Source organism: Stigmatopora argus, chromosome 14 (genome assembly GCF_051989625.1).
Source record: "Stigmatopora argus isolate UIUO_Sarg chromosome 14, RoL_Sarg_1.0, whole genome shotgun sequence".
NCBI classification, from domain to species: domain Eukaryota; kingdom Metazoa; phylum Chordata; class Actinopteri; order Syngnathiformes; family Syngnathidae; genus Stigmatopora; species Stigmatopora argus.
This window is the reverse complement of record NC_135400.1, coordinates 3,669,023-3,695,591: the sequence shown is the minus strand read 5'-3', so window position 1 is coordinate 3,695,591 and position 26,569 is coordinate 3,669,023. Positions and strand designations below refer to the sequence as shown.

Genomic DNA, 26,569 nt, shown 5'->3' with positions numbered 1-26,569 from the left:
TTGTGGAGTAGCACCACCAATTTCATTATACGCAGCTGTGTATAATGGCAATAAAGGCTTTTGATTGATTTTGATTTGATTTGTTAAAGGTTGAGCTATAGTCGGTGAAGACCTTTCTGACATAGCTCCCTCTTTTCTGAAGTTGGCTCAGCGCTGCATGGAGCGCACTGGTTATTGCATCGTCAGTTGATCTATTCGGCTATGATATGCAAAGTGATGAGGGTCGTGGATGAGGGGAATAAAGGCTTTTATGTGTTTCTGTACCAGTTTTTCAAAGCACTTTGTGATGATTGGTGTGACTGCTACTGGGCGGAAGTCGTCCAGATTCTTTTGGGTGACTTCTTGGGCACTGCTATGATGGTGACTGATTGAAGGTAAACTGGGATGGTGGCTGATTGAAGGTAAACTGGGATGGTGGCTTGTTCTAGTGACAAGTTGAAAATGTCAGTGAAGACTGGTGCCAGTAGGACAGCACATGCCTTGAGTACTTTCCCTTGTATTCTATCCAGTCCTGTGTTCTTCTTGGGGTTAACAGCAAGGAGCACAGTCGTTTGATGGAACGAGCTGATGGAACGAGCTGCGTTGTAGAGTGCCCTGGTGCCAAATGTATTATGGGCCTGGAGGAGTGATCAGACCTGGCTGGTCATCCACAGTTTCACGTTCATTACCTCCACGGTGAATGGGGTGGTTTCAGAGGTTGGTGTGCAATGTATAGGAAGTTGAGTTGGTGTGACTGAGTGCTGGGCTTGGGGCTTAAAGCAGGCAAAAAGTTGTTTAGCTCCTCTGCCAGTGAGTCCACAGGAGTTGTAGCAGAGCCCTTAAGCTGTATGCTCTGGCACATTGTTTGGGTGTTGTCGAGTTGCCCCGTCAATCTTCCCCTTGTAGTTTGCTTTGATGCCTCTCCTCAGGTTGGAACGAGCTGCGTTGTAGAGTGCCCTGGTGCCAAATGTATTATGGGCCTGGAGGAGTGATCAGACCTGGTTGGTCATCCACGGTTTCCGGTTTGGGTACACTTGGTCTTCTCGACAGTGACCATAGCCATGCATGCAGTACTTGATGTAAAACAGCACTGCATCTGCGAATGTGCCCAGGTCCTCATGGTTGAAAGTCTCTTAGTGTCTGTTCAAAGCAGTCTTGGAGTCGGGAGAGGACGTCATCAGGCCAGGTTGATGGCATTAATGAGTTTGTCACTAGTAGACAACCAATTAATTTAAACTGGAATGAATGACAGGTAATAAACTAATGTTCATTCACTGCTATCCCTCCTACTTTAAACGGATTGGATCTCTCACAGTGTCAATGGCAGCCAATGTGCTGAAAAGGAACTAATGAGGCTAATTGTTAAAGCTTTGTTAGGTAAGTGTTTTCCATTCTTAATTGATGTACAGCTTTACCTGTTTAACAGCCAGGGTCTACATCATTTATGATGGTTCATAATCCACCAGATATTTTCAATGGAAGACAGGTCTGGATTGCAAGCAAGGTAAAACATGTGTATGTGAATGCTAATTTATCTTACCTGGCATCCGTCATGGATGGCATGGATGAAGGAGCTTTTGAGCTGTGTGAGTTCTTCGTCATTGGCAGCCCTGAATCTCAGGGCATGCCGGTAGGAGCGCGATGTGCCGTCATACCAGCCCGCCGAGTTCTGGCACATGTATGTGAAGCGCTGATTAGCTGTGGCACTCAGTAGTTTAAGAAAAGTCAGTTGGACAAATTGGACAGTGTTGCCCTCCATGTCGCTGTAAGAGAACTAATAGAAAAGAGCACATGAACGTTAGCTCTGATTACAGATGAGACACTCAGTTTTGCAATTTGTACCTTCTTGCCTCTTCTGTATTGACTGTACCAGCTTCCAGGTTTCTCTTTGCTCCAAGCTGCTAGTTTCACCTAAATGTACATGAAACAATTGTAGCATTTAGTTGCTTTGGCTGGCAAACTTAATTTGTGCTGATATTTCAAACACAAAAAATGCACCATTTCAATCTTCTTTTCAGGGTCTAAGCATGTATCGCCGCCAGCTGTGAAGTTGCAGTAGACCTTGATGGCATCTCGGTTGCAGCCTTGGTTAGGATCAATCCAATAGTCTCCTGCGAGGCACGCAGGGACAAGTTGTCATCCAAAATAACGAGAAGACAGTATGCTAATCATTTAGGACAAAACATGTCAAGCTTAGTTTTGTCACAGTTCTTGCCAGTAGAGGGCTTCTCGGTGTATTTCTGCTTATGGTACCAACTAATTAGCTCTTCCATTGACAATGATAAATGTCCAATCATATGGCTGTCAAGAAACAAAAAAAGCTCAAGTAAACACCCATACTGTTTGAAGTGGGAGGGCTGACAACGATTGAACAAATGTTGCAGCGTTGTCAATGACACCCTATGTAAAAAGTAATTATGAACAAATTCCAGTGAAACCATACAAAATGGAAATATTAGCTTTTAGTCTGATGTTAACACATTATCTACCATTGACGACGAAAGACGAAGGCAAAGTAAAATCAAAATTGCATACTTTTCCACTTCAAATTGATAGAATGTCTACCAGTGAAAAATTCATTTAAACAGTTAGTTAGTTTTTAAACAGCACATGAGTGGCCATCTATCACTGCTAATGGTAATGAAAGAGTTACAATTTCGAGCTCAGATTTCAGATTGAACTCCCTTTTCTGTTTTCTTATTGAATATTTACTGCCTTTCCCCTTTTTTTGTATTTTATATTAGGATGAAAAAAGAGGAATCATTTTATCCCAATAATGTCACAAAACAATAAGTAGTTATCAATCAGTCCTTGGCTGACATAATAGCCCACCAAAAGAAACTCACTACAATACAATGACAAAGATTAGTTTGATATACCTGCTTAAGGACATAATTTTTGGTCATAAAAGCTTTTTTTACTGACAGAAATAGAGAGTAAAGTAGAGAAAGGTGCTTTTTCACCGTCTTTGAAATCTGGTTGCACCATCATGAGCTCCTTGCAAGTGCGTGCCGGGCTTTCAAAGTTCCCCAGGGGCCTCCTCATTAGCTCCACCTCCGTTTTCATGGATGAAAGCGTAGCAAAGACTTCCTCCATTCCATCCTCTCCTCCTAAAGGCTGATCTGCTTGCAGGAAGTCTTCCATATTGATTGCCACATCCTCATCTTTAGACGAGTTTCGTCTTTTCTTCTTCCTGCCTTCGTGGATGGGCATAGGTTGGACCACTGTAGCTGCTTGTCCCTAGTATTAATTGGGGACACGAACATCAAAAAGGAAGAGATCCAGAACACTGTGAGGATGATCATCATATGTACTAACTGGGGGTCCTGGCGGGCCAGCAGGGCCTGGATCACCTTGGGGACCAATGCCACCCTGGAAAACAGAAGAGAATCGTCAATCATTTACCACATGCAGACTTTCTTAGTTCTTTCAGTGGCATTGATGATGATAGACATTCTATCATGGGCTCCTTTCATCCTTCTGCTGTGAATTGAAATGTGTTTGTGACTAATAGAGTTCCAATCCATTTGTATTGGGAGAACAAGCAAGGAATGTAACGTTTACCGTTGTCAGTGGCAGGCAATGAGTTAATCCTTTCTAGGACCAGTGACGTTGTAAAGACGTGTCCAAATAAAAAATGTGCACCACAATTTGGTTCCTAAACGCTACAATATTACCTTTTGCTAAACACATGTGGGCTGTGTGACCCAAAATGTCATGGATTACATATCTATGTGGACACCAGGTCACAGTTATAATTTAGAAATTATTTTTATTAATATTCATTTTATACAATTATTTTATAATACATAAAATTATACAATATATACACAAACTTTTAAAAAAAAATCATCAGTTAAAATTAATTAACATTTTAGATCAAAAGAGAATACTTGCAGGTTCATTTTTAATTGAATAGATAATTTTAATTAATTACAGGCTTATCTGTTTATTTAAACTACAGTGGTACCTCGACATATGAGTGGCCGGCCATACGAGCAATTCGAGAAATTTCGGGCAAATATTTATCTTGAGATAAGAGACAAATTTTGATATACGAGCAAACATAAGAACATCATGGGCACTGTCTCTCTCCCCGCAACTCCCTCGTGTAATGTCTCTGCGAGCACTGGGTGGAGCGTTGCATTTTTTCAGTATTTTTTTCCCATTAGTCAGTGCGAATGGCGTAAATACTACTTCTCGTTGGCAAGTGGTCGTGCGTTATCCTATTGTGAGGACATTTGTGTGCATCATTTTGGGAATATTTTGAAGGGAATGCAAACTCAAAGAACCCTCGATATTGACTGAAAGTCATTGTGGAGGCGGGGCAAAAAGAGCCAACCCAGGAGAAGAAAGGTATCAAAATGTCAAACAAAATTAGAATTAAGTTTAGTGTTAGGTTCGATTAAACTTATTTTTGAGTGTCTGCATCGTAATCCAAGTTCATTTAAATTTGTTTGTTATGCTACGAGCGTGTTTTGCCTGCAAAAAGCCCCCCCTTTCCCTCCCTCTCTGTGTCCGTCTCTCTCTCCCCCTTTGAAATCCGTATAATTTTAGTACTATTAAATACATTTTAGCAGTGGCGGGCCGTCAGGGCCTTCAAGGCCTTCTCTGCTGGCCTAAGAAATATCTGAATCATATTATATTTTGTCCATCTATACTTTCCAAATTCCAAATGGTCTGTTAGCTTCCTTTCATTGCTTTTCCCCCTGGTTGCACTGCTTCCAGATGTGTGTATTCATATTGAAGCATTTAACCAATCACATTTCAGCCATTATTTGTTGCCAGATCAGATCTGCCTCAAAGCCTTCACAATCAGTTCTGCGGGGTCTGCTGCATTAAACTAGACTGTTGCTTTTAACCAATCAGATTTCGAGTTGGCAACCCCACAATGATTTTTCATAGGCGTTAGCTTTTTGCTGGCTGGGACATGTCATTGCTTTCACCAACTATGATTGGCTAGTAGGCGGGCCAAAGCAGTACCCGAGGCAACCGAGATCGCAAACTTTACCCACAATGACCAACAGAAGCAAAAACACATGGATTCTGTTTGCTCACAAAGCTATTTTCCAGACGGACTTTTCGAGAAAAAAATGGACATCATTAAGAAAGGGCGGTCAACTCCGAAGCTAGCAAGCCTGTTACAGCCGGGAAAATGGTGTGTGCGGGACTTTCAGTGCGCTAACTTAGCTGCACCACCAAATAGAATATTGTTGTGTTGATTTAAAGCCATTTTCAAAACGGACTATGCCGGAAATATGACAGGACAGGCTCGACTTTCATCATTAGCTTCGATGGTGATAGGAAAGAAGGAAGAAAGAAAGGAGGATGGATATTGTGTACAGTTAAAAAGAATTTTTGGTGAGTATAATATGGCTATATTCGTAAATAATATTTCAATTGTGGGCCTGGTTCTGATATCTGAAAATCTCCAGTGTTTGTATTTAATCACTAAATGCTGCTAGGATGTGGAATTTAACCCGTTTAATTTTTGCCGTTTCGCCATTGACGTCCATTGCTGTCTTTTCCTGAGGAAATCACCCCCATGGCCTGGTTGTAATGTCTCAAAAGCTCCAGTATTTGTATTCAGTCAATAAATGCTGCTAGGAAGTGGATTTTACCTAATTTTAGTGCATTTTTTGTCATTTCACGTATGGACGTATCGACGTTCATCGCTGTCTTTTTACCGGGGAAATTATACTCCGGGCCTGGTTCTGATGTCTAAAAAGCTCCAGTATTTGTATTTAATCAATAAATCCTGTTTTCGGCTGGATTTCACAGCATTTTCGGGCAATGTCTGCCCGTACGCCATTGACGTTCATCGCTGTCTTTTCCCGGGAAAATCGCCCCCCTGGCCTGGTTTTAATGTGTGAAAAGCTCCAGTATTTGGATTTAATCATGAAATGCTGCTCGGAAGTGGATTTTACCCCATTTTTAGGCATCGATTTATTGATTATTTTTTATGTGTCGCAGCTCTAGCTGCAGTAGAGGTTTTATAGCCATAAAATAGTTTTTGAGGGTTGGATTGATACCTTGAAGGCGCTACGAGAAAATGCACCGACCGCCACTGCATTTTAGTAATATTAAACCACTAATTATGTGTTACTTTGTTAATAGATGTCGAATTAGAACAAATAAAAAAAAAAATTCCAATCCAATATCCTGTTTTTGTTGTTTTTTCAGAGGGTTGGAGCGAATTTATTTGTTTTCAGTTCATTCAATTTCAAGGGAATTTGAGTTACGAGAAATTCGACATACGAGCTCAGTCCTGGAACGAATTAAGCTCGTATCTTGAGGTACCACAGTATTTTCAAATTAATGTTTTTCTCCCATTTAATTAAAGATATCAAATAAATTTAAAAAGAAACATTAATTTATTTACTGTTCCTCTTTGAATAAAACGGAACAAAAGTTGTATTATTGCATTAATTTGTATTGTATTTATATTATGTTGCATAAATATTTATTTAAAGTTAACGTATTGCTTGCCATTGACAGTGATGAATGTCCAATTCATTTAAATTGCAAGGACTAGCTATGAATACTCCTAATTTTGCGTCATTGACATGGGAGACGTCTCATCAATTTTAACTGGGTGGATTGAGTTAAATGATTTCTCTTTAAAGAGTGAAAAGCCAGGAGGCCTGGCGGGCGAGTGGTTAGTGCATCAGCCTTACAGCTCTGGTGGTGGGTTCGATCCTATGTCAGTTCTCACTGTGTCAAGTTTGCATGTTCTCCCCGGGCTTGCATGGGTTTTCTCCGGGTACTTTGGTTTCCTCCCACATTCCCAAAACATGCAGGGAAGGATGATTGAACACTGAATCTATGCCCTGCGACTGGCTGGCCACTGATTTAGGATGTCCCCCGACATGGTGCCCGCAGTTAGCTGGGATAGGCTCCAGCACCCTCTGCGGCTTGTAAGGACAAACGTTTCAGAAAATGAATTAATGGCTGGTAACATATGGATTCTACTAGGATTATCCAGCTGTGTGCATCTATGGTCAATGGTCATTTTCACCCCAAATCAGAGAAGCAAGTTTAAATAAATTTAAAAAAAACATCAGACACAAATCCTATTATAAGGGAACCAATGGACAAATTTCATAACATCCACTCTCTCTCTCTTGTACCTAAAACTAATTAAGGTGTTTGAACATAAAGTACCATGCAAAAACTGAAAGGGGTCTTTTTGACTCACCACATTGCCCTTGGCTCCTTTATCTCCACCAGAACCCTAAGAAGAAAAATCAGATAAAAAGACTTGGTTGCATTGAAGTTAATAATATAATGCAGAGATGCAGTTGAAATAGTAATTGTAACTTACTGACAGACCAGGTGGTCCTGGTGGTCCGGTAGGACCATGTGGGCCAGCCACACCCTAAATGCGGCGAGAATGAAGGTCTTGCGGTCAATCATTAAAATATCAGCATTGATACCTGTGTAATGTGTATCTAATGCTATTATTGCATCCAGAGACTTGGTGATTAGTGATGGTACAACAAAACTAGACTGCTACGGACACACTTCCTGGTTGTACTGCTCACGTGACTTCCTTTTTGAATTTGTCCACGTGCAGGCAACACCCTTTCGAAAATACAGTAGACAATCCTTTCGATATATACAGTGTCTCAGAAATACCACGTGCGATGATTTTCTTTTTTGCTTCAAAGTACACATTCGTACTCCCTAATAACACCATGAATAGGGAGGTGAAAATTGTGAATCGGGGGGCATCTTATATGAGAAGAATCGTAAAATTCAATGATTTTAAGGCAATTTTAAGGGCACGGCTTATACGCGGAGGCGGGCAATATGCGAGAAAATACGATTACATGCATGAGTCTTCCTCAACATATTACTAAAGTCCAAGAAAAAGTAGTCATCGGAAAAAAAAATACTAAAATACAAGTAAAAAGTATCTGCTAAATAGAATATTTAGAAGAATACTAGAAGGACTAACTGCTTATAATGTTTGATTCATTTTTATAACAACGTCATCAGACAGACAAAATAAAAGATCATTGAGGAAAAACAAATTTGAGTTTTTTGAAATGTACGCTTGTTGTGGCAAATACAGAAGACAATGCATTTTGTAACTGGTCAAACGCATGATGCAAGTGAAAAATGTTGTGTCTTTGAGGCCAAGGTCCTGAGACTTTGGCCGTTTTTAATTTTTTAATGTTTTATTTTTTTGTCCCCCATTACAATGTATTTCTTTTAAATATCCTGGGTAGTTTGTTTTGTATTGTTTCTCAGCACATTGCAACTTGTGACTGCAAGCTCGTGTGGTCATGGTGGAGTGCCTGTATTGTTATGTCTGATTGGTATATCTGTTACACGTTGCAGTCATCGGCGTTGATTTATGTAATATCCTGTTTTATTTTGGTAGGTTGGTGTGTTTATCTGTTGTCACTATGGTAGCTTTCCTCTTCCAATGAGCTTCTCAACACCTGTTTGTCATTATCCCTAGCCCTTATATTCCCCTCGGTTACAGTGTTTTTTTTGCCAGTGCATGCTTTGTGTTGGAAGCTAAGCCACAACGATCATCTGTGTTTATTGTTTTGAGTTTAGTTTGTCCATGTTTTTGGAATCAGGTATTTTGTCTTGATTCCTTGTACTGACCCGTGTTTATCTCCATGTCGAATTGCCTCCGGTCTGGCCCTATCTCGTGCATTTGAGTCCAACTTTGTGTTCACCGGCGGTTGTGCCAATAATGGAGTTATGTAGTCACTGTTGCTACGTTTCTCGATTACTATAATGTAGCGGCACAAGAGTAGCCTTTCTTCACACATTTAATCAAGTAAGATTTTAAAGTGTTCTGTGGTAAAACTACCATTTCAAGTATATTTTTCGCAAAAAGTTACTCAGGTAAATGTAACAGAGGAAATTTAACAAGTTATTACACATTGATGTTCATATCTCAAGGCACCCTATGTATATGTTCAATGTTCCAAACCTTAATACCTCATCTCCCTTAGGCCCATGTACTCCATCAATGCCAGGCAGGCCCCTGTCCCCCTTCTCACCATGTTCTCCTGGGGGGCCCACTAGGCCAAGCAACCCACCATGACCCTGCATGCAGACACATGGTTAAGCTTTGTCTCCAACAAGATAATCTATCTTCATGAGAATTCTTACTTTTTCTCCCTCTATTCCAGTGTCCCCCTTCAATCCTGGAAGTCCGGGTGGTCCCTTTTTTTAACAAATATCACATTTTAGTTAGCAACTTTTCTCAACAATTATATAGAGCCTTTCATGCAACAAGTCTGACTTTTTTGTTTAGTTTTTTTTCCCTTACAGGGCACTCATTTAACTAATCGCCTACCATTCACGGCAGTAGACGTCCAATGCCTTTTGACTGTGATTGGGATTGGACATCTTCCACCGTCAGTAAGGTTAAAAATGGTTAAAAATAAGGGATTCGATTAAATTGCGCCCTAGCTCTATGTAAGGATCTCACCATTGGTCCGGGTGGTCCAGCTTGTCCTTGTGAACCAGTTAACCCTTGCTCACCCTTGTGATACAAGAAATGAATGCACGGTTACACAATAAATAAAGTGTTACTTCATGGATTGAAATGTTGTGTACTGACCGCAGGGCCTGGGATGCCATAAAGGCCATTGGGACCAGACTTCCCTGGATGGCCTTGCGGTCCCACGGGGCCCGTCCTACCCACTGTGCCCTGGTTACCCGTTGTTCCCTACCAAGCAAATAAGACTCATCAGAAAATGAAAACATATTGACTACTGAGCTATAAGTCATCACGCTCACCTTGTCTCCTTTCATTCCTTGCTTCCCTTCGATTCCTGCAGTGCCTAAGTGACCCTGAAAGAGGGAATTCAATAGTATGTCAATGGAAAGATTACTTTTTAAACATGTGAAAATGCACATTAAATGTTAAGCTAACCCTTCGGCCAGGAGGTCCTGGGGGACCTGGCTCTCCAGAGGCACCTGCAGGTCCCTGCAGATGGTAATTTAATTCCAAATATTGGTACAGATCTAAAATAAATAATCATACAATGACCTAAAAAAAACTCACCGCTTTGCCTGTTTCTCCGTCATCACCTTTAGGTCCAGGTCCACCATCTTTACCCTAAATGGGCATAATTATTATGAATAAAAATAACAGGTGCCAAACTGGCAGACAGGGGCCAAATTCAGACTGCCATACTTTTGTGTGGCCCGCAAAAGTAATTTGTGTGCCTTGGTTTCATGCTAAAATAAGCTTTGCATAGGGTTTCTACTGTCCATATTAAATATTGAGGATGATGAATATCCAATTTTAAATTTATTAACAATGTGTTTAGATAAATATATTTTCAAAATATAAAATGAAAAAAAATCACTCCTTTTTTGGGGAAAAAAATGGAGGAGCTGCATAATGGAAAATAGTTAGCATCTCCACACAGTTCGGAGATCGAGGATGCAATCCCCCATTGGGACATTCCAGGGTGGGGTTTACATGTTCTACTCGTCCTTGTATGGGTTTCCTCCAAAAACATGCATGATAGGCTGGTTGAACACTCTAAATTGCCCTGAGGTATGAGTGTGAGCGTGAATGGTTGTCTGTCTCCTTGTGCCCTGCAACTGGCTGCCCACCAATTCCGGGTGTTTCCCGGCTACTGCCTATTGTTGATAGCAGCCAGCCAACACTCAAAATGGACCTCGGAATAAAAACAACTATAATGTGCTCAGTTATGACAAAAAAAATAATTATAGGATTCAGAGCCAATTATAATTACCAATGTTAATGGAAATTAGTGCGGAGTCGTGCATTGGAAAGGGGATTTAGTTGCTTACAGTGATACCAATTTCTCCAGGTGGTCCAGTATCTCCTGGGAATCCAACAGGGCCCTTGAAAAGTAGCTTAGTCAGTAGCTAGCTAAAAAAATCATAATACTTGTTTCACTTCATCATATAAATATAAAAGTGCTCAACGTACAACATTGCCCTTAGGTCCATCGTCTCCCGGTGTTCCTCGAATTCCAGGAGGTCCTGACGAACCAGATAGTCCAAAGTCTCCTTTCTCCCCTATGTCTCCTTTTACACCCTGAACATCAGAAGAGGATGTCACAGAAGTGGCTAAAATAGATGTGAAAATGTTATATTGACTCACCGCAGTACCAGAATCGCCAACTGGCCCTATGTCTCCGGTTTCGCCGTCCTCACCCTAAAAAGGAAAACGAGTTGGTGACATAAAAAAAATAAAGATATGTGTTTTTGCTGAAAGGATAGGCTAACTTTCTCTCCATTAGATCCTGGTTGACCAACCCCGCCCGGGATGCCCGCTGTGCCCTGAAAGACAGAACATAACCTAATAAAAACAAGGACACCTTTAAAATATTCAGCACTGCAATAAAATATGGCTCTTTTTCATCTCCTTGTTTCAGAAGCTCTCATTCTGAAATATGATTGCAAAGCGATTTTATCTTTTCTTAACAAGGTGTAGGATTATAGTACTTAAAATAGCAGCACCAATATGTCGACAAATAAAAAATAGCTATTATGCCATATTGTCAAAGGTGTCAAAGAAAATGTAAACATTGCTGCTGAAATGTGGTATCTGGATGCCGTATTTGATTGCAAAAAGTATTAATAGCTATTTGTTTTTACACTACCACAGGTCCCTGGATAGTTATCATGGGTTTGATTTAAAAAATAATAATAATAAAGTAAACTGTTTATTAACTCTTTTAGCATCATTGACTATGATAGACGGCCAATCATGGGGCTCTTAATAACTGAAGTGAAACTAAAATATGGGTTCATAATGAGTAGACAGCCAATCCATTTAATTTAAAGAGGTTGGCAGCAAATGATCTTTTACTCACTTACGTATCTAATGCCTAAAATGGCAGCTAATGAGTTAACAGCTTTCACATTTGCCTTATCTTCCATTCAGAATTACAATAAATGGTAGCTCAAAATCAAATTTACCCCAATGACCACAAATTTCTAAAGACCTGTGGTAGTTCAAAAACAAATAACTACTAAGTATTGTTACTTTAGCGATCAAACATCATAACCAGAGACTTTGATACTTTTCACAAACCTGCTTTAGACGAACTGAGAAAGGATACACAAATGCAACACATTACCTCACATCATCCCACCAACGCAGTATTACACAAGAACGCATTTGTCCATTTATGAATGATGCCTCACTGCACTTCGATGTTGAATAATTAATCAGATTGAGACACTACATGCAGATGGATAGCCATTACCTGGGTAAATATAACTTCCTCTTAGAATTTACAGTCAAGTAGTTGTAAATGTTTAATGAAGCTGTAACTAAAACTGTGCGATTATGTCTTTATACTGGGCTCTTTGCCCTGTCATACCATAGTGTTTCCTTTACCCTGGTGTCCTGGATGCACATCAATGGTCATGGCAAAAATTGATCGAAAATACAATTGAATGAAGGTTTGATAACATTGATATCCGACCCCTTTCACTTCACCCTAATATCTACCTTCAATTTAAAAATAAATTATCTCAGATTTGTTGAGATGACACGGAATGTCAAGCTACTAATATTCACATCCTGGAGACCTTATTCCAACTTTTTAATAGAGCTCCTGCTTTGGCTATCAGTTTAGGTGGTCATCATAGTGGAGGCCACAATGTTAATTTGAATATTTTTATGCCTTAGATAGTGAATTAGGTTTCATTGATGACTCACTCAGTCATGCATGCGACAGTCAAGATGTGTCGCATCTCATGGCATACCCCTAAATATGTATGCTTTTCCAGCTGTGTTGGTGAACACTAAAATGAGTTGTTTTTAAGTGTATTGCAATTAAGATTACGTAGAGCACGCACTTATCATTAGCTGCCATTGACGGTGCTAGACGTCCAATAAAATTTGATTGGGAGGGACAAATTAACAAAAGTTCCCAGTCAAAATTGATTGGACATCTAGCATCGTCAACAGCACTTAAACATTTGCATTCAGTGTCAATTCTCTCACTAACAATGGATTGTCTAGAAGCGATACCTTCATTTGAATTTATATTAGATCATAAAAGCATTTTTAAAAACAAACATTCCGATTCTATTACCTCTGCACCAATTAGGCCCTGTGGGCCTCGGGGTCCATGTTGTCCTGGGGGTCCCTGTGAAGATTCAAATCACCATATTACACCCAATGTCACTAGGCAAACTAAAATACAGTAATGCCTTGAGATACGAGCTTAATGTGTTCCGCGACTGAGCTAGTATGTCAATTTACTCGTATCTCAAGTCAATTTTTCCAATTTAAAATAACTAAATACAAATTTAATTTCTTCCCACCCTCTGAAAACACACACCTAAAAATGGGATATTACAATAAAAATACATGTTTTTAATTGTTCTACTTCACCACTTACACTCACAATGTAACAAGTACCTGGTATCTAGTGGTTATGATCTGCAATATAATGTGACACTATTGTCTACAGTATTGTTCCAAGTTCTTCCCTTTGAGACTGACAGTAACGGCTAACGGCGGAGGAGACTTCACATGTTAGGTTCACTACACTTTTGTGACACTACGTAACAACATAAATTTTAACCTAAATTAACTTCGCTTACTATACACACTTAAAAATGGATGTAACCTTGTTGTGCTATAAATGAGGCAAAGGTGTTAACCGTGTGCGGTCGATTGGTCGCCGGTCTTTTGGTTGCCGTCTTTTGGTCGCCGGTCTTTTGGTCGCGGTCTTTTGGTCGCCCCGATCGCGACAACGGGCAACCAAAAGACCGGCGACCAAAAGACCGACGACCAAAAGACTGGCGACAAAACAAGGTAAAACAACACGGTCTATGCATCAATAAAAGCCAACAATGGCCAAGAGCAGTTTCACTGAGCCGACGTGTGAGTGTATAAGAGTTTGTATGTACATGCGTTGTCCCTTTAAGAACCTACGTCAGTCAGGGTCTTAACAAGTTCTCCAACAAAAAACAATAAAAGTCCAGGAAATTTGGAGCTTTTCTTTAGCCTAATAAATACTAGGGCATTAAGTATGACTAAATAGTAATTCGCAGTTTGTATTTAGGGAATTTGAGCAACGATTTAAATGGTCATTATCACTTACTTTCCGGGCGACCAAAAGACCGGCGACCAAAAGATCGGCGACCAAAAGACCGGCGACCAATCGGCTGTGTACCAGTGTTGACGCCATGGCTTTCGAGTCGGAACTAGCTGCTTCCCCGCCTCACAAACGAGTGTATCCCCAGTTTGTTTTTTAAAGTTATCGAACCAGCCACAACTCCCGTCGAAGTATCCCCTTTCTCAGCTGCTTGCTTTACTTTCAATTCCTCGCAGATTCTGCTAACGGTTTCTCTTTTATTCATATTAAAATAAGCCCCTCCCTCTCATCATGAATACTACTGAGCAGCTTGAAAATGGGCCTCGTCGTATTTGAATTTTAAATTTGTCTCGTATCTCAGGGCGAAAATGTGCTCGAAATTTTCCTCTTATCTCAAATTTCTCATATGTCAAGGTATTACTGTACAAGTGGCATCGCTAGGCTAATTTTTAAATTTGTTTTCACAAAACATCTCACAGCAAATTTGATCTAATAGAGCTAGAATTTGAGTTAATAAGTATTCAGATTACCCGTCAACATATTTTAATTATAATGGTTGTTTCATGTTTTCATCTTCTACAACCCCCATCCTCAAAAGGGTTGCGGGGATGGCTAGCGCCTAATCCAGCTGTCTTCAGGCGAAAAGCAGACTACTACATTGTAGACTGCTTGCCATTCAGCCGTAGGGCACATAGAGAGACAGACAACCACTTACTCTCAGAATCACACTGCGACTGAGTGGGAATGGAACCCAGACTGCCTGCACCATAGTCAGGCGGAAGAACCACTGCACCATGGGGTGGCCATTATAATGGTTGTATATTTGTCAATTCCTTGTTTACAGTTGAGAGCACCTTATCTACCATAAATTAGTCCATTACACTTGACCATATAGGGTCTGTCTACATTACTGAAATTCTATTCTGTTTCAATTTCAAACTTGCTTGCACATTTATTGGTGGCCTACAGCGAAGGTTTTTCAGAAAAGTAAGTACTCATCATTGCTAGTATTAAATAGCTCCAGCTCATAGTTAAGTGGGGTATGGAAAAGTACAGTATAATTGCTACCCTCAAGAGCTGGTGCACAAAAGCAAGCATTTCACCACAGCTGCTTCCAAAAGCACAAGTTATTGGAGTATTTGGCGAACGTTAGAAGACCAAAAATTACTTATTTTTTTACATGTGGGGGCTTTTTGCTGGCATACTGTTTTAACTGTTTATTTTTGTGTCTGGAGTAGAGTATATTTGTTAAAATCCATTCACACAGGGAATTTTGTTTTTGTTTTTGCATTATAGGCCTATATCTGTTCATTGATTAAAACAATCACTAAAATCATCAATTCAAATGTTAAGTAGTCAGTGTGTTTTTAATGTTATAAACATTGGAAAAGCATGAAAATTTACAATATATGGCCTTCATTATAAGCTTTAAAAAAAAAAAACTTAAATGATTTACTATATCACTTAATAAAGAACAATCTTAAAAAAAGACAGGTCAAAAGCATTCCAAATAAACAAACAGGGAGGCAAGACAAGTGGTTAGCGCGTCAGCCTCACAGCGGAGGATCTGGGTTCAAATCCGGGTCGGTCCACCTGTGTGGAGTTTGCATCTCCCTGGGCTTGCGTGGGTTTTCTCCGGGTACTCTGTTTTCCTCCCACATTCCAAAAAATGTGCATGGTAGGCTGATTGGACACTCTAAATTGCCCCTAGGTATGAGTGTGAGTGTGAATGATTGTTTGTCTCCTTGTGCCCTGTGAATGGCTGACTATTTTTTAAACACCCTTATTAATTATTCAATCATTCATTTTCTGCACTGCTTATCCTCACAAGGGTCGCTGGGGGTGCTGGAGCCTATCCCAGCTAAATATGTATGGGGATAAGGTGGGGGACACCCTGAAATGGCAGGGCACAGGGAGACGGACAACCAATCACGCTCACACTCATAGCTAGGGGAAATTTACTGTCCAACCAGCCTACTATGCATGTTTTTGGGATGTGGGAGGAGACCGGAATACCTGGAGAAAACACACGCAAGCCTGGGGATAACATGCATACTCCACAAAGAAAGGTCGGGACATGTGATCGAAACCTCGAAATCTCAGAACTCTGGGGCCGACACGATAACCACTCATCACTGGGCTCGCCCCCCCTTATTAATAATGTAATATTTAAGCCTCCCCTGTCCTCAGCACCTACTAAAGCCCCAGGAAAGTACCGTCTTACCATTCGTGACACAATGAAGACATTCAGACATGTTGTTAACCTATGATTTTTTTTCTCATTTGCCCTGCTGACACTATTTCTGTCTTCATCTTATTATTATTAAAAAAAAAGAAAAAAAATCTGAGGGTAGCAATGCTCCCTCTCCTTGTCCATGAAATCCTGCATGTCACTCCCTGTTGATTTTAGGGGATTTACAGTTTTACCCCTTTCCTTTTGGGGCACTTCAAATCGATTTTGGGCCATTCTTTGGTCACTTCCTGTTGATTTTCACACAATTCATCGCAGGGCACAAGGAGACGGACAACCATACACACTCACACCCATAAATAGGGGCAATTTAGACTGTCCAATCAGCCTACCATGCATGTTTTTGGAATGTGGGAGGAAATCGGAGTACCCAGAGGAAACCCACGCAGAAGAAAATGCAAACTCCACACAGGTGGACCTGACCTGGATTTGACCCCAGGACCCCAGAGCTGTGAGGCCAACGCGCTAACCATTCGCACCACCGGGCCGCGACTGCTGAAAAAGTGGACTAAAAAATACCAATATTATATATAGGGAGGTTAGCTTTGCAGAGTATGCACTCAATAAAGCCATTACGAGCAGGAACTCGCAGCCAAGAGTTGGCCGCAACGTCATCGGACTGATCAATACCATGCTGTAGTGGGCCAAGCAATTAATTCCAAATGCACTGTGTTTTATTAGAATAAACCTGATCATTTTTTGTGCTCCACATACAGAAAGGAACACACGGAAATTATTCCAGTAGGGATACTAGTGACAAGTCCTGATCCATAACATTCGGGCACACAGAGCTCTCTCGAGTATCCCTGGCAGGCTCCCACTTTATGACTCGGTCCTTTTGTTTTGGCTCAATATTACTACATAACTTGGTAGTGGAAGTGGTGGGGCTGCGGAGAATATCGCAGAGCGTGCATTTATGCTTGACGGCGCTCTGAGATAGCTGTCACAAAAGAGGACACTCATTAGTCAGCCAAGGCTGAGAGGCTAATTTGATTAGCAGTTGTCACAGCGTCTTCCTCCTTTCTCGTCAGCAGACCACCTCTTCTGCTATAGTCACGATGCTAAAATGCATCAACTCAATTATAATTTTCCCCCAAAAAGGCTTCATGCCTTTTTCGGTAGTACAGAAAGGAAAGAAAATAAATAAGTCTTATTGTTTAAATCTTTCTGCGCCATTCAAGATGATAAACATCTTAACATGTGGCAATCATCTTTGTGCTGTGAATAATCAGCCCCCCTTCAAAAGAATTGGATGTAAACTGGTGACAAATTAATTTAAATTCACAGCAGAAAGATTATTAGACACAACGTGATCCCATATCATCGTCAATGGCACTGCCCAATATCATGCTGTAGTGGGCAAATTGGCTGCCAATGGCCGCACTAGATACACGGTCCATTTGAAGTCAGGATGCTGGCAAAGTCCCACCCTCCCACTTCAAATGAATCCGATGTCTACCAATGTCAGTGGAGGGATTTAATGTCTACTAGTGATAAACTTCAGAAGGATGATTTGGGCTCAGGGTCAATGGCACTAAAAAGTTAACTGATTGGGTGCCATTGACGGTGATAGATTTACATATTCTATCTATTTTGACTGGCAGCGACTGATGCCGTGTTGATTCAGTGTTGGTAAATGAGCTCGCCTTGATTTTGACATCGATAGCCATCAAAATATGTGAATTACAAGAGGATCTTGCTCAGACCTTTGGGGAAATTTTATGAAAAAAAACACAAAACAAAAAAACATAATAATAAGGAAAACCTGACCCTATAAGGGCATTCCGTCCACATTACGGACATCACATTTTGAGTTAGTATTTAGTGCGCCTAGAGTACCTAAAAAGTCATGCCCAGGTCTCTATGATATTAAATTTTTTAAATGTTATTTTTTCATTCATTTTCCAAACCGGTTATTCACACGAGGGTCATGGGGGGTGCTGGAGCCAATCCCAGCTAACTATGCGGACCAGGCGCAGGACACCCTGAATTGGTGCCCAGCCTATTGCATGGCACAAGAAGACAATTCACGCTCACACTCATACCTAGGCGGAATTTAGAGTGTTCAATCAGCCTACACTGCATGTTTTTGGGATGTGGTAGTAAACCGGGGTAGCCGAGCAAACCCAACGCAAGCCCAGCGAGAACATACAAACGCTGCAGAGGAAGATCCGGACCGGGAATCGAATCCTTGATCCCACCCTTGATGCGTGTGTGCGTGTTATATTTCATGGTATCTAACTCATTGACTGCAACTAACAAGGATGAACGTCCAATTCATTTAAACTAGAAGAACTGGCTGTATATGCTCATTACTACTTGTTATTTCCATTGATGCGGTTAAACATCCGATTCATTTAGAATCCATGTCCAAATGGATTGGACGTCTATGGTTAAAGCCAATGAGTGTCGTATAATGTGTTATGCCTCGTTAATGTTAATGGGGTCCGTCGTGCGGTTAAAAGTGGGACAAAAGAAGTGAACTAAGACACCTGCTCCTGACTCTAAGGAATAAAAAAAGGAATTGTCTTGACAGTGTCAAGACAACAACAACAGCAATATTTGTACAAGAAAATGCTTCTCGAATCTGATCAAGAGGACTTGGACTAAAGGTCCAATAACCTTTTTTTTATTATTTAAGTTTGATTTAGATTTGACATCTATCTCTGTCACTAGCATTGAAGAGGGGAATACAATTCATGAAAAATATCTATCCTGAGCAAGGATGAATACAAATTGAAGCATACAAGAAATAATACAGTCGTACCTCTACTTACAAATGCCTCTAGGTAAGAAAACGTGTGCCGCAAGACACGAAAACGAGACACAAGTTACGGAAACGTCAAAACATTTCATGTATCCGTTATTCTATTTTGAAATTGTCGCGGATGCATTGCTCCTTGCTTGACAATTTCACTTCACTCAACTGGGCTCTCATTGGCTGTCTCACAACAACAACTTCCCATTTTAAAGTTTCTGTTATTTTTACCGCCATTCGCTGTTGTGTGCATTAACTTATGCTTGGAAGAAGCTGTGGTCGAGTGCCTTCGACGGACTCACTGTCGAGCCTCAACCTGAACCGTAGCCTGAGATGGGCGAAATTGTGTCGTGGGGGTAGGCGATGGGGCTGGTGGTCAGTGAGTTAATGCAATGGCCAGCAATACATGAGGAATTCAGCGAGAAAGCGGCTGAGGAGGAATCAGACGCCATTCCAATACCACAAATCAGAAAAAAATGGGGGAGAAATTTGATAAAGTTTCCGTTTGTCTTGTCCATTTTAAAAACATTACGAAGCCATCAAAGGCAATTGTCGTTAGATCGATTTTTCTCAAAGGGTCCGTCAACAAGCACTGCCGAAGAAGATCTTAAATCCAAACAGGTAAGAAGCAGTGGCGATAAATAAAATAAGTGAAAAATTAAATGCCAACGAAATAACAAAATGTTAATGAATAAGATTAAAAGTTTAATTTAATGTTGTTTTGAATTCTTAATTTTAGGTTTATTAGCGGTATGTTCATCTCTGTTTACCCTCTGTCTCTGTTGACTAATGTTAGCTTGCTGACACTTGCGCACCTGCGCTTCAACACGAATAGATTTTGCATGTTTATTATTCATTTTAATGGCTTATTGAATAATTTTATGATCATTTTCTCTCATTTACGCGTGTTTCTTTTGCTCCAAAATTTGGACACTTTCATCACTTTTAAAGGGTTTAGTTGGTAGTTTTGTGAGGCCCGTGGAACGAATTAGAAAATTGACATATAAAGTACTGCTCTAAAATTTAACTTGTGAAAGTTCTGAAAATAATACATTACAAGTAGAGGTACAACTGCATATTATTTTGTCAAGTGGGCATATGTGTTTTAATGTACTTTTTTGCTTTTTACTCATTAAAATAAAATAATTAACTCATTGGTTGCCACCTACATCCAATCCATTTTGACTCGGAAGGGCTGGCAGCGATCGTTAAAAATGTATTTAAAAAGTCTTTAAATGAGTTCAATTACTAGTAGATATCAAGGCCACTTGAAAAGAATGGGCAACAGTGATAAAACATTTGTCAATGGGACCTATTGAGTTAAATGAATGTGAAAGTTACATTCATGAATTTAGCTTACCATAGAGCCCACATGCCCACTTTCTCCTTTCTCGCCTGTCAGTCCTGGCATTCCCTGCAAACAAAGACAGATTTAGATGCTTAATTAATTATCGTATAGTTAATACGAAATCATTTTCTCGGTCATCCTACTTACCTGTAGGCCGGAAGCACCAGTTTGTCCCTTAAACCCTCTCAGTCCCTCATCTCCTTTGGCGCCATTCATTCCCTGTTGTCCAAAAGGACCTGGCTCGCCATCTGCACCCTGAAACTCATAAAGCCAGATCAACATAGTGAATCAAATCGAAAGATCTCTTCTGAGTACTCTGTAGGTCTGATAACAGTATCAGTACAGATTCAGAATAAAAATTATGTAATTACAGTGGCGGGCCATCAGGGCCTTCAAGGCCTTCTCTGCTGGCCTAAGAAATATCTGAATCATATTATATTTTGTCCATCTATACTTTCCAAATTCCAAATTGTCTGTTAGCTTCCTTTCATTGCTTTTCCCCCTGGTTGCACTGCTTCCAGATGTGTGTTTTCATATTGAAGCATTTAACCAATCACATTTCAGCCATTATTTGTTGCCAGATCAGATCTGCCTCAAAGCCTTCACAATCAGTTCTGCGGGGTCTGCTGCATTAAACAAGACTGTTGCTTTTAACCAATCATATTTCGAGTTGGCAACCCCACAATGATTTTTCATAGGTGTTAGCATTTTGCTGGCTGGGATACGTCATTGCTTTCACCAACTATGATTGGCTAGTAGGCGGGCCAAAGCCCGGATGTGGAGGCAGCCAGAGATCGCAAACTCCACCCACAGAAGCAAAAACAAATGGATTCTGATTGCTCACAAAGCTATTTTCCAGACGCACTTTTCCAGAAAAAAATGGACATAATTAAGAAAGGGCGGTCAACTCCGAAGCTAGCAAGCCTGTTACAGCCGGGAAAATGGTGTGTGCGGCACTTTCAGTGCGCTAACTTAGCTGCACAAGCAAATAGTATATTGTTGTGTTGATTTAAAGCCATTTTCAAACGGATTATGCCTGAAATATGACAGGACAGGCTCGACTTTCATCATTAGCTTTGATGGCGATAGGAAAGAAGGAAGAAAGAAAGGAGGATGGATATTGTGTACAGTTAAAAAGAATTTTTGGTGAGTATAATATGGCTATATTCCTAAATAATATTTCAATTGAGGGCCCGGTTCTGATATCTGAAAAGCTCCAGTGTTTGTATTTAAGCTCCAGTGTTTGTATTTAAGTTCCAGTGTTTGTATTTAATCACTAAATACTGCTAGGATGTGGATTTTACCCCAGTTTAATTTTTGCCGTTTCGCCATTGACGTCCATCGCTGTCTTTTCCCGAGGAAATCACCCCCCTGGTCTGGTTGTAATGTCTCAAAAGCTCCAGTATTTGTATTCAGTCAATAAATGCTGCTAGGAAGTGGATTTTACCTAATTTTAGTGCATTTTTGTCATTTCACGTATGGATGTATCAACGTTCATCGCTGTCTTTTTACCGGGGAAATGATACTCTGGGCCAAGTTCTGATGTCTAAAAAGCTCGAGTATTTGTATTTAATCAATAAATGCTGTTTTCGGCTGGATTTTACCCCATTTTCGGGCAATGTTTGCCCGTACGCCATTGACGTTCATCGCTGTCTTTTCCCGGGAAAATCGCCCCCCTGGCCTGGTTTTGATGTGTGAAAACCTCCAGTATTTGTATTTAATCATGAAATGCTGCTAGGAAGTGGATTTTACCCCATTTTTGTGCATTGATTTATTGATTATTTTTTATGTGTCGCAGCTCTAGCTGCAGTAAAGGTTTTATAGCCATAACATTGTTTTTGAGGGTTGGATTGATACGTTGAAGGCGCTACGAGAAAATGCACCGACCGCCACTGTGTAATTATGTGTGAGTCCAAGGAAACAAACTGGCAGTGCTGTAAAAAGGAACATTTGTTGATATATATATATATATATATATATATATATATATATATATATATATATATATATATATATATATATATATATATATATATATATATATATATATATACAACGTGTTGATACAGTATCGGCACATAGCCAGGTATCTAAATCAGGAGCCCCCAAAAAATTATACTATTTATGAGTGCCGATGCATGCCATGTATTGGATTCACTTACAGTCAGTCCTGGTTGTCCTGTGGGTCCTTGGATGCCAATAGGTCCTGGAGGTCCCTAAAATGCAGAGCAACTGCTCAAAACTTTTGCTAAAGTCATTATTAAAAGCCATCTGCTCGTTATAGTGGCAGGGTGCCTTGTACAGGCAAACTCTTATCATCATGAGTTAACTCAAACCAATTATGAGCCAGGATGTCCTCTTCTTTCCACTGATGCAATCACTTGCATAAAATTGAGATTACTGAAATGAAATTCATACTCACTGCTTCTCCTTTGTCTCCTTTGCTTCCCTTCTGACCCGGCCCTCCTGTCTCACCCTGTGGAAACAAATGCACAGTCTTAACCTTAATAAGAATACAGAGTGAAGTTATGCGAAAGGAGTATAAGACACAAAGGACAAAAAACTATGAGAATAAATTCAGAACAATACAAGATTTAATTTGTGATATTACGAGAATAAAGTCATATGTTGTAATAAACCCAAAAGGAAGTTCTAATATTAGCAGAAAATGTTATACATGGTCATATTACAACATATGATGAGATTAAAGTAAAACTACAGTGCTACTTAACTGTACGTAACACTACAAAAAAGTCGTAGTTGTATGTAATTTTATGTAATATTACGAGAAAAATGCAGAAAAAATACATGGCGGCTGATTGGTTCACTCGGCTGACTTCGGTGCGAGCAAGCGTGGGATTGATTCTCGCTCGATGGCAGTGTCATTGTGAGTGCGGTTGGTTGTCTATCTCGATTTGTGTTGTATGGCTGATTGATGACCAGTTTAGCAGCGTAATCTGCCTCTCGCATAGTTAGTTGGGATAGGCTAGAAAACCGTCCGTGACCCTCGTGGGGATAAGCAGTATGGATGATAAATGAATACTGTATCTTTACGTGATATCATTTGTATGGAAGCAGTGTAACTAATGTAGCAGAGAAACTAAAAACTGTTGTATGACAAAATTTTGGCACTCCTGATCATTTTCAAGATTTTCCTATATAAACCATTGGGATTTTCAGTTAAATGCCGTATTTTGTCGCATATTAGCCGCCTCCGCGTATAAGCTGTTTAGCATTTTATCTGTTTATCTAGGGAGACCCGGTGGAGCGAGTGGTTAGCGCGTCGGCCTCACAGCTCTGGGGTCCTGGGTTCAAATCCAGGTCACGTCCACCTGTGTGGAGATTGAATGTTCTCCCTGGGGCTGCGTGGGTTTCCTCTGGGTACTCCGGTTTCCTCCCACATTCCAAAAAAACATGCATGGTAGGCTGATTGGACACTCTAAATTGCCCCTAGGTATGGGTGTGAGTGTGTAGGTTTTTCCGTGTCCTTGTGCCCTGCGATCGGCTGGCAACCGATTCAGGGTGTTCCCCACCTCTGGCCTGGAGTCAGCTGGGATAGGCTCCAGCACCCCCAATGACACTAATGAGAATAAAGCGGTTAAGAAAATGAGGTGAGAAATATGAGATGAACATATGTAAACGTGTAAGATTGTAGCTGAGGGCTAATTTCCATCTTTAGTCCCTTGTGCAGGTTGAAGGTAAACGATGACACACATACACACACGCACACACAAGCACACGCGCACACACAAGCACACACACACGCGCACACGTGCACACGTGCGCACATGTGCACACGCGCACGCGTGCACACACGCACACGCGCACACACGCTCACACACGCGCATGCACGCACACACATTTTGGTCAAATAAAGTCGAAGGTTGCATGGATTCCAGTCAGTATCAGCAGATTCTTATGAACAATATTCAAGAATCAGTGACAAATTGAAATTGCTCCAGGGCTGGATACTTCACCCTAAACACTGCTCAAATTCTACTAAGGCAAGGGTGGCCAAGTCCAGGCCTCGAGAGCCATTAACGGTTCAACTGTAACTGAAGGCGTGGGTGGTTTTTATGTGCTCAAAAGCTTGCAAACTGCAGAAAGGTCAGAAGTCTTAGCGCATTGCAGAGGACGGCTGACCTTCTCCCTTTGCAAAAGTTAACAAAGAAAGCTCGAGTTTGTCATCTTTTCACTCTTACAGGTCAACAGTCTTATGCGCGAAGAGGTGCAAAGTTCTAGCTCAACACTGTCCTTTCTTAAAATGGATTGAGCATAGCCTATCAACACACAATCTAACCAGGCTGAAAAGTTAAGAATATTATTTTTTTCATTTCATTTAAAAAAATAATAATTTACCAACATGGTAATGGCCGGTCATTGTAAATAAGGGGTGGCCAAGTCCGGTCCCCGAGAGCCCCTATCCAGTCTGTTTTCCATATCTGCCTCCTCTATCACACCTGAATCAAATGATCACCTCACCAGCAAGCTGTCTAGAAGCTTCATACCGATCCTGATTATTTGATTCAGGTGTATTGGTGGAGGGAGACATGGAAAACAGACTGGATAGGGGCTCTTGAGGACTGGACTTGGCCACCCCTGTACTAAGGCATTAATGCACAGGAACAAGTACAATGTTCTGGAATGGCCATCTCAGTCCCCAGAACTGAATATTTTTGAAAATCTGTGGTGTGATTTAAAGCGGGCTGTCCATGCTCAGAAAGCATCAAACCGGACTGAACTGGAGATGTTTTGTAAAGAAGAATGGTCAAAAATAACTTGAACCAGATTCCAGACCCTTATTAGAAGGTATAGAAACCGTTTGGAGCCTGTTTATTCTGCAAAAAGGGGATCTACTAATTATTGATGTAATTGTTCTGTCGGGTTGCCTAAACTGAAATTGCTGATCCAAACAATAAAATGGTTTAAAAGCAAAACTTCAAAATGATCAGGGTTCCCAAACTTTTTCATACAACTGTAATATGTAAAGATATGTAAATTATCTTGGCTGTGAACAATTAGAGACTATTAGTAGAAATCATTTTAATAATTAGAATTTGATGTAGATGTGTCCAAAAAGGAAGGATTTTATTATTTATGAAATAATGGGTTTGACATCTACTAGTGACTGGAAAAACACTCTTGAAAATCATATAATTAGAAATCAATAAATCATCATCAATAGCAATAAAAATGTAACTCTTCCAAGCCCAAAATTGGAGAGGATTTTTTTCTTACCAAAAAGAGAACTTTGAGGCTACTACACGAGTGATAAGTCACTACCCCTCACAAAGCAATGTCATACCTGTCAACTTATATGTTTTTCCCGTATTTTATACGTTTTTTGATCATTTCAAATTGTGTACGCCGTATAACAACTTTTGTACGGGATTTTTTTTAAGTACGTTTTTTGTAAAACGGATATCGTTTTACGCATTTCGGCTCTAATCCGGGTCGTCTCGGTCACTGGTAGCAGACGAAAACGTCATCGTCAACTGCTAATATTGTCATGCTTTAAGCATGATATGCGCATATGCATTCCCCTTTCACACGAAACAGGAAATGATTAAATCATTTCCTGTTTCGTTATTTAAGCAGCTATGAGTCATAGCGCTTGGGTCCGAATACATTCACGGTCGCGTCACGACAACGCGGCGCGACCATAACACTTTTACGTGCACTCTATGTGAGTAAATATGTGCCGCGTTGCATTTGTACGGTTTTCTATTGCTTAATACGGGGAATTCCAATCATTTATACGGGGAGGAATTGGCCCAGGTTGACAGGTATGCAATGTTGTTTCTGTCACTAGCATTGAATAGCTGTTACAATACGCAGCAGAAGGAGCTACACCTCGGTGCCGCCGGAGTTTCGGAACTGGACAAAAGTGCCGGGAGAAGAGACAACGCTTCTGACCAACCATTCCATTGTGGGATAAGATGGAAGAGCTGTCGGCGCTTACCAGCAACGGAGTCGAGGAGTTCTGCCCTGCTGCTGTTTTCTTCAGCTCCAGACTACTGAGGAACTGTGCGGATAAACTTGGAAGAGTGACTCTGTATATTCTCTACCTCAGTCACAGTCTGCAGAAGTTCCCCATCTCGTGGAAGACTTCCTGTGTGTGGTTCCAGTTTTTGTCCAACTTTACGTCTTTTTGAGTC

At 40.6% G+C, this 26,569-nt stretch overlaps 1 protein-coding gene across 1 annotated transcript in view; it reads right to left on the bottom strand.

Moving 5' to 3' along the window:
- col5a3a (collagen, type V, alpha 3a) overlaps positions 1-26,569 on the bottom strand; it is a 96,318-nt gene that overhangs the window by 4,299 nt on the left and 65,450 nt on the right. Inside the window, exons 44-66 of the mRNA XM_077619434.1 lie at positions 22,834-22,887; positions 22,574-22,627; positions 20,559-20,666; positions 20,424-20,477; positions 13,044-13,097; positions 11,221-11,274; positions 11,096-11,149; positions 10,922-11,029; positions 10,780-10,833; positions 10,019-10,072; positions 9,887-9,940; positions 9,751-9,804; positions 9,572-9,679; positions 9,440-9,493; positions 9,118-9,171; positions 8,944-9,051; positions 7,304-7,357; positions 7,178-7,213; positions 3,298-3,351; positions 2,943-3,219; positions 1,978-2,090; positions 1,822-1,890; positions 1,520-1,753 (exon numbers count right to left, since the gene is read on the bottom strand). Coding sequence (XP_077475560.1) covers positions 1,520-1,753; positions 1,822-1,890; positions 1,978-2,090; positions 2,943-3,219; positions 3,298-3,351; positions 7,178-7,213; positions 7,304-7,357; positions 8,944-9,051; positions 9,118-9,171; positions 9,440-9,493; positions 9,572-9,679; positions 9,751-9,804; positions 9,887-9,940; positions 10,019-10,072; positions 10,780-10,833; positions 10,922-11,029; positions 11,096-11,149; positions 11,221-11,274; positions 13,044-13,097; positions 20,424-20,477; positions 20,559-20,666; positions 22,574-22,627; positions 22,834-22,887 — 1,917 coding nt within the window. The remainder of the gene's footprint in view (positions 1-1,519; positions 1,754-1,821; positions 1,891-1,977; positions 2,091-2,942; positions 3,220-3,297; positions 3,352-7,177; positions 7,214-7,303; positions 7,358-8,943; positions 9,052-9,117; positions 9,172-9,439; positions 9,494-9,571; positions 9,680-9,750; positions 9,805-9,886; positions 9,941-10,018; positions 10,073-10,779; positions 10,834-10,921; positions 11,030-11,095; positions 11,150-11,220; positions 11,275-13,043; positions 13,098-20,423; positions 20,478-20,558; positions 20,667-22,573; positions 22,628-22,833; positions 22,888-26,569) is intronic.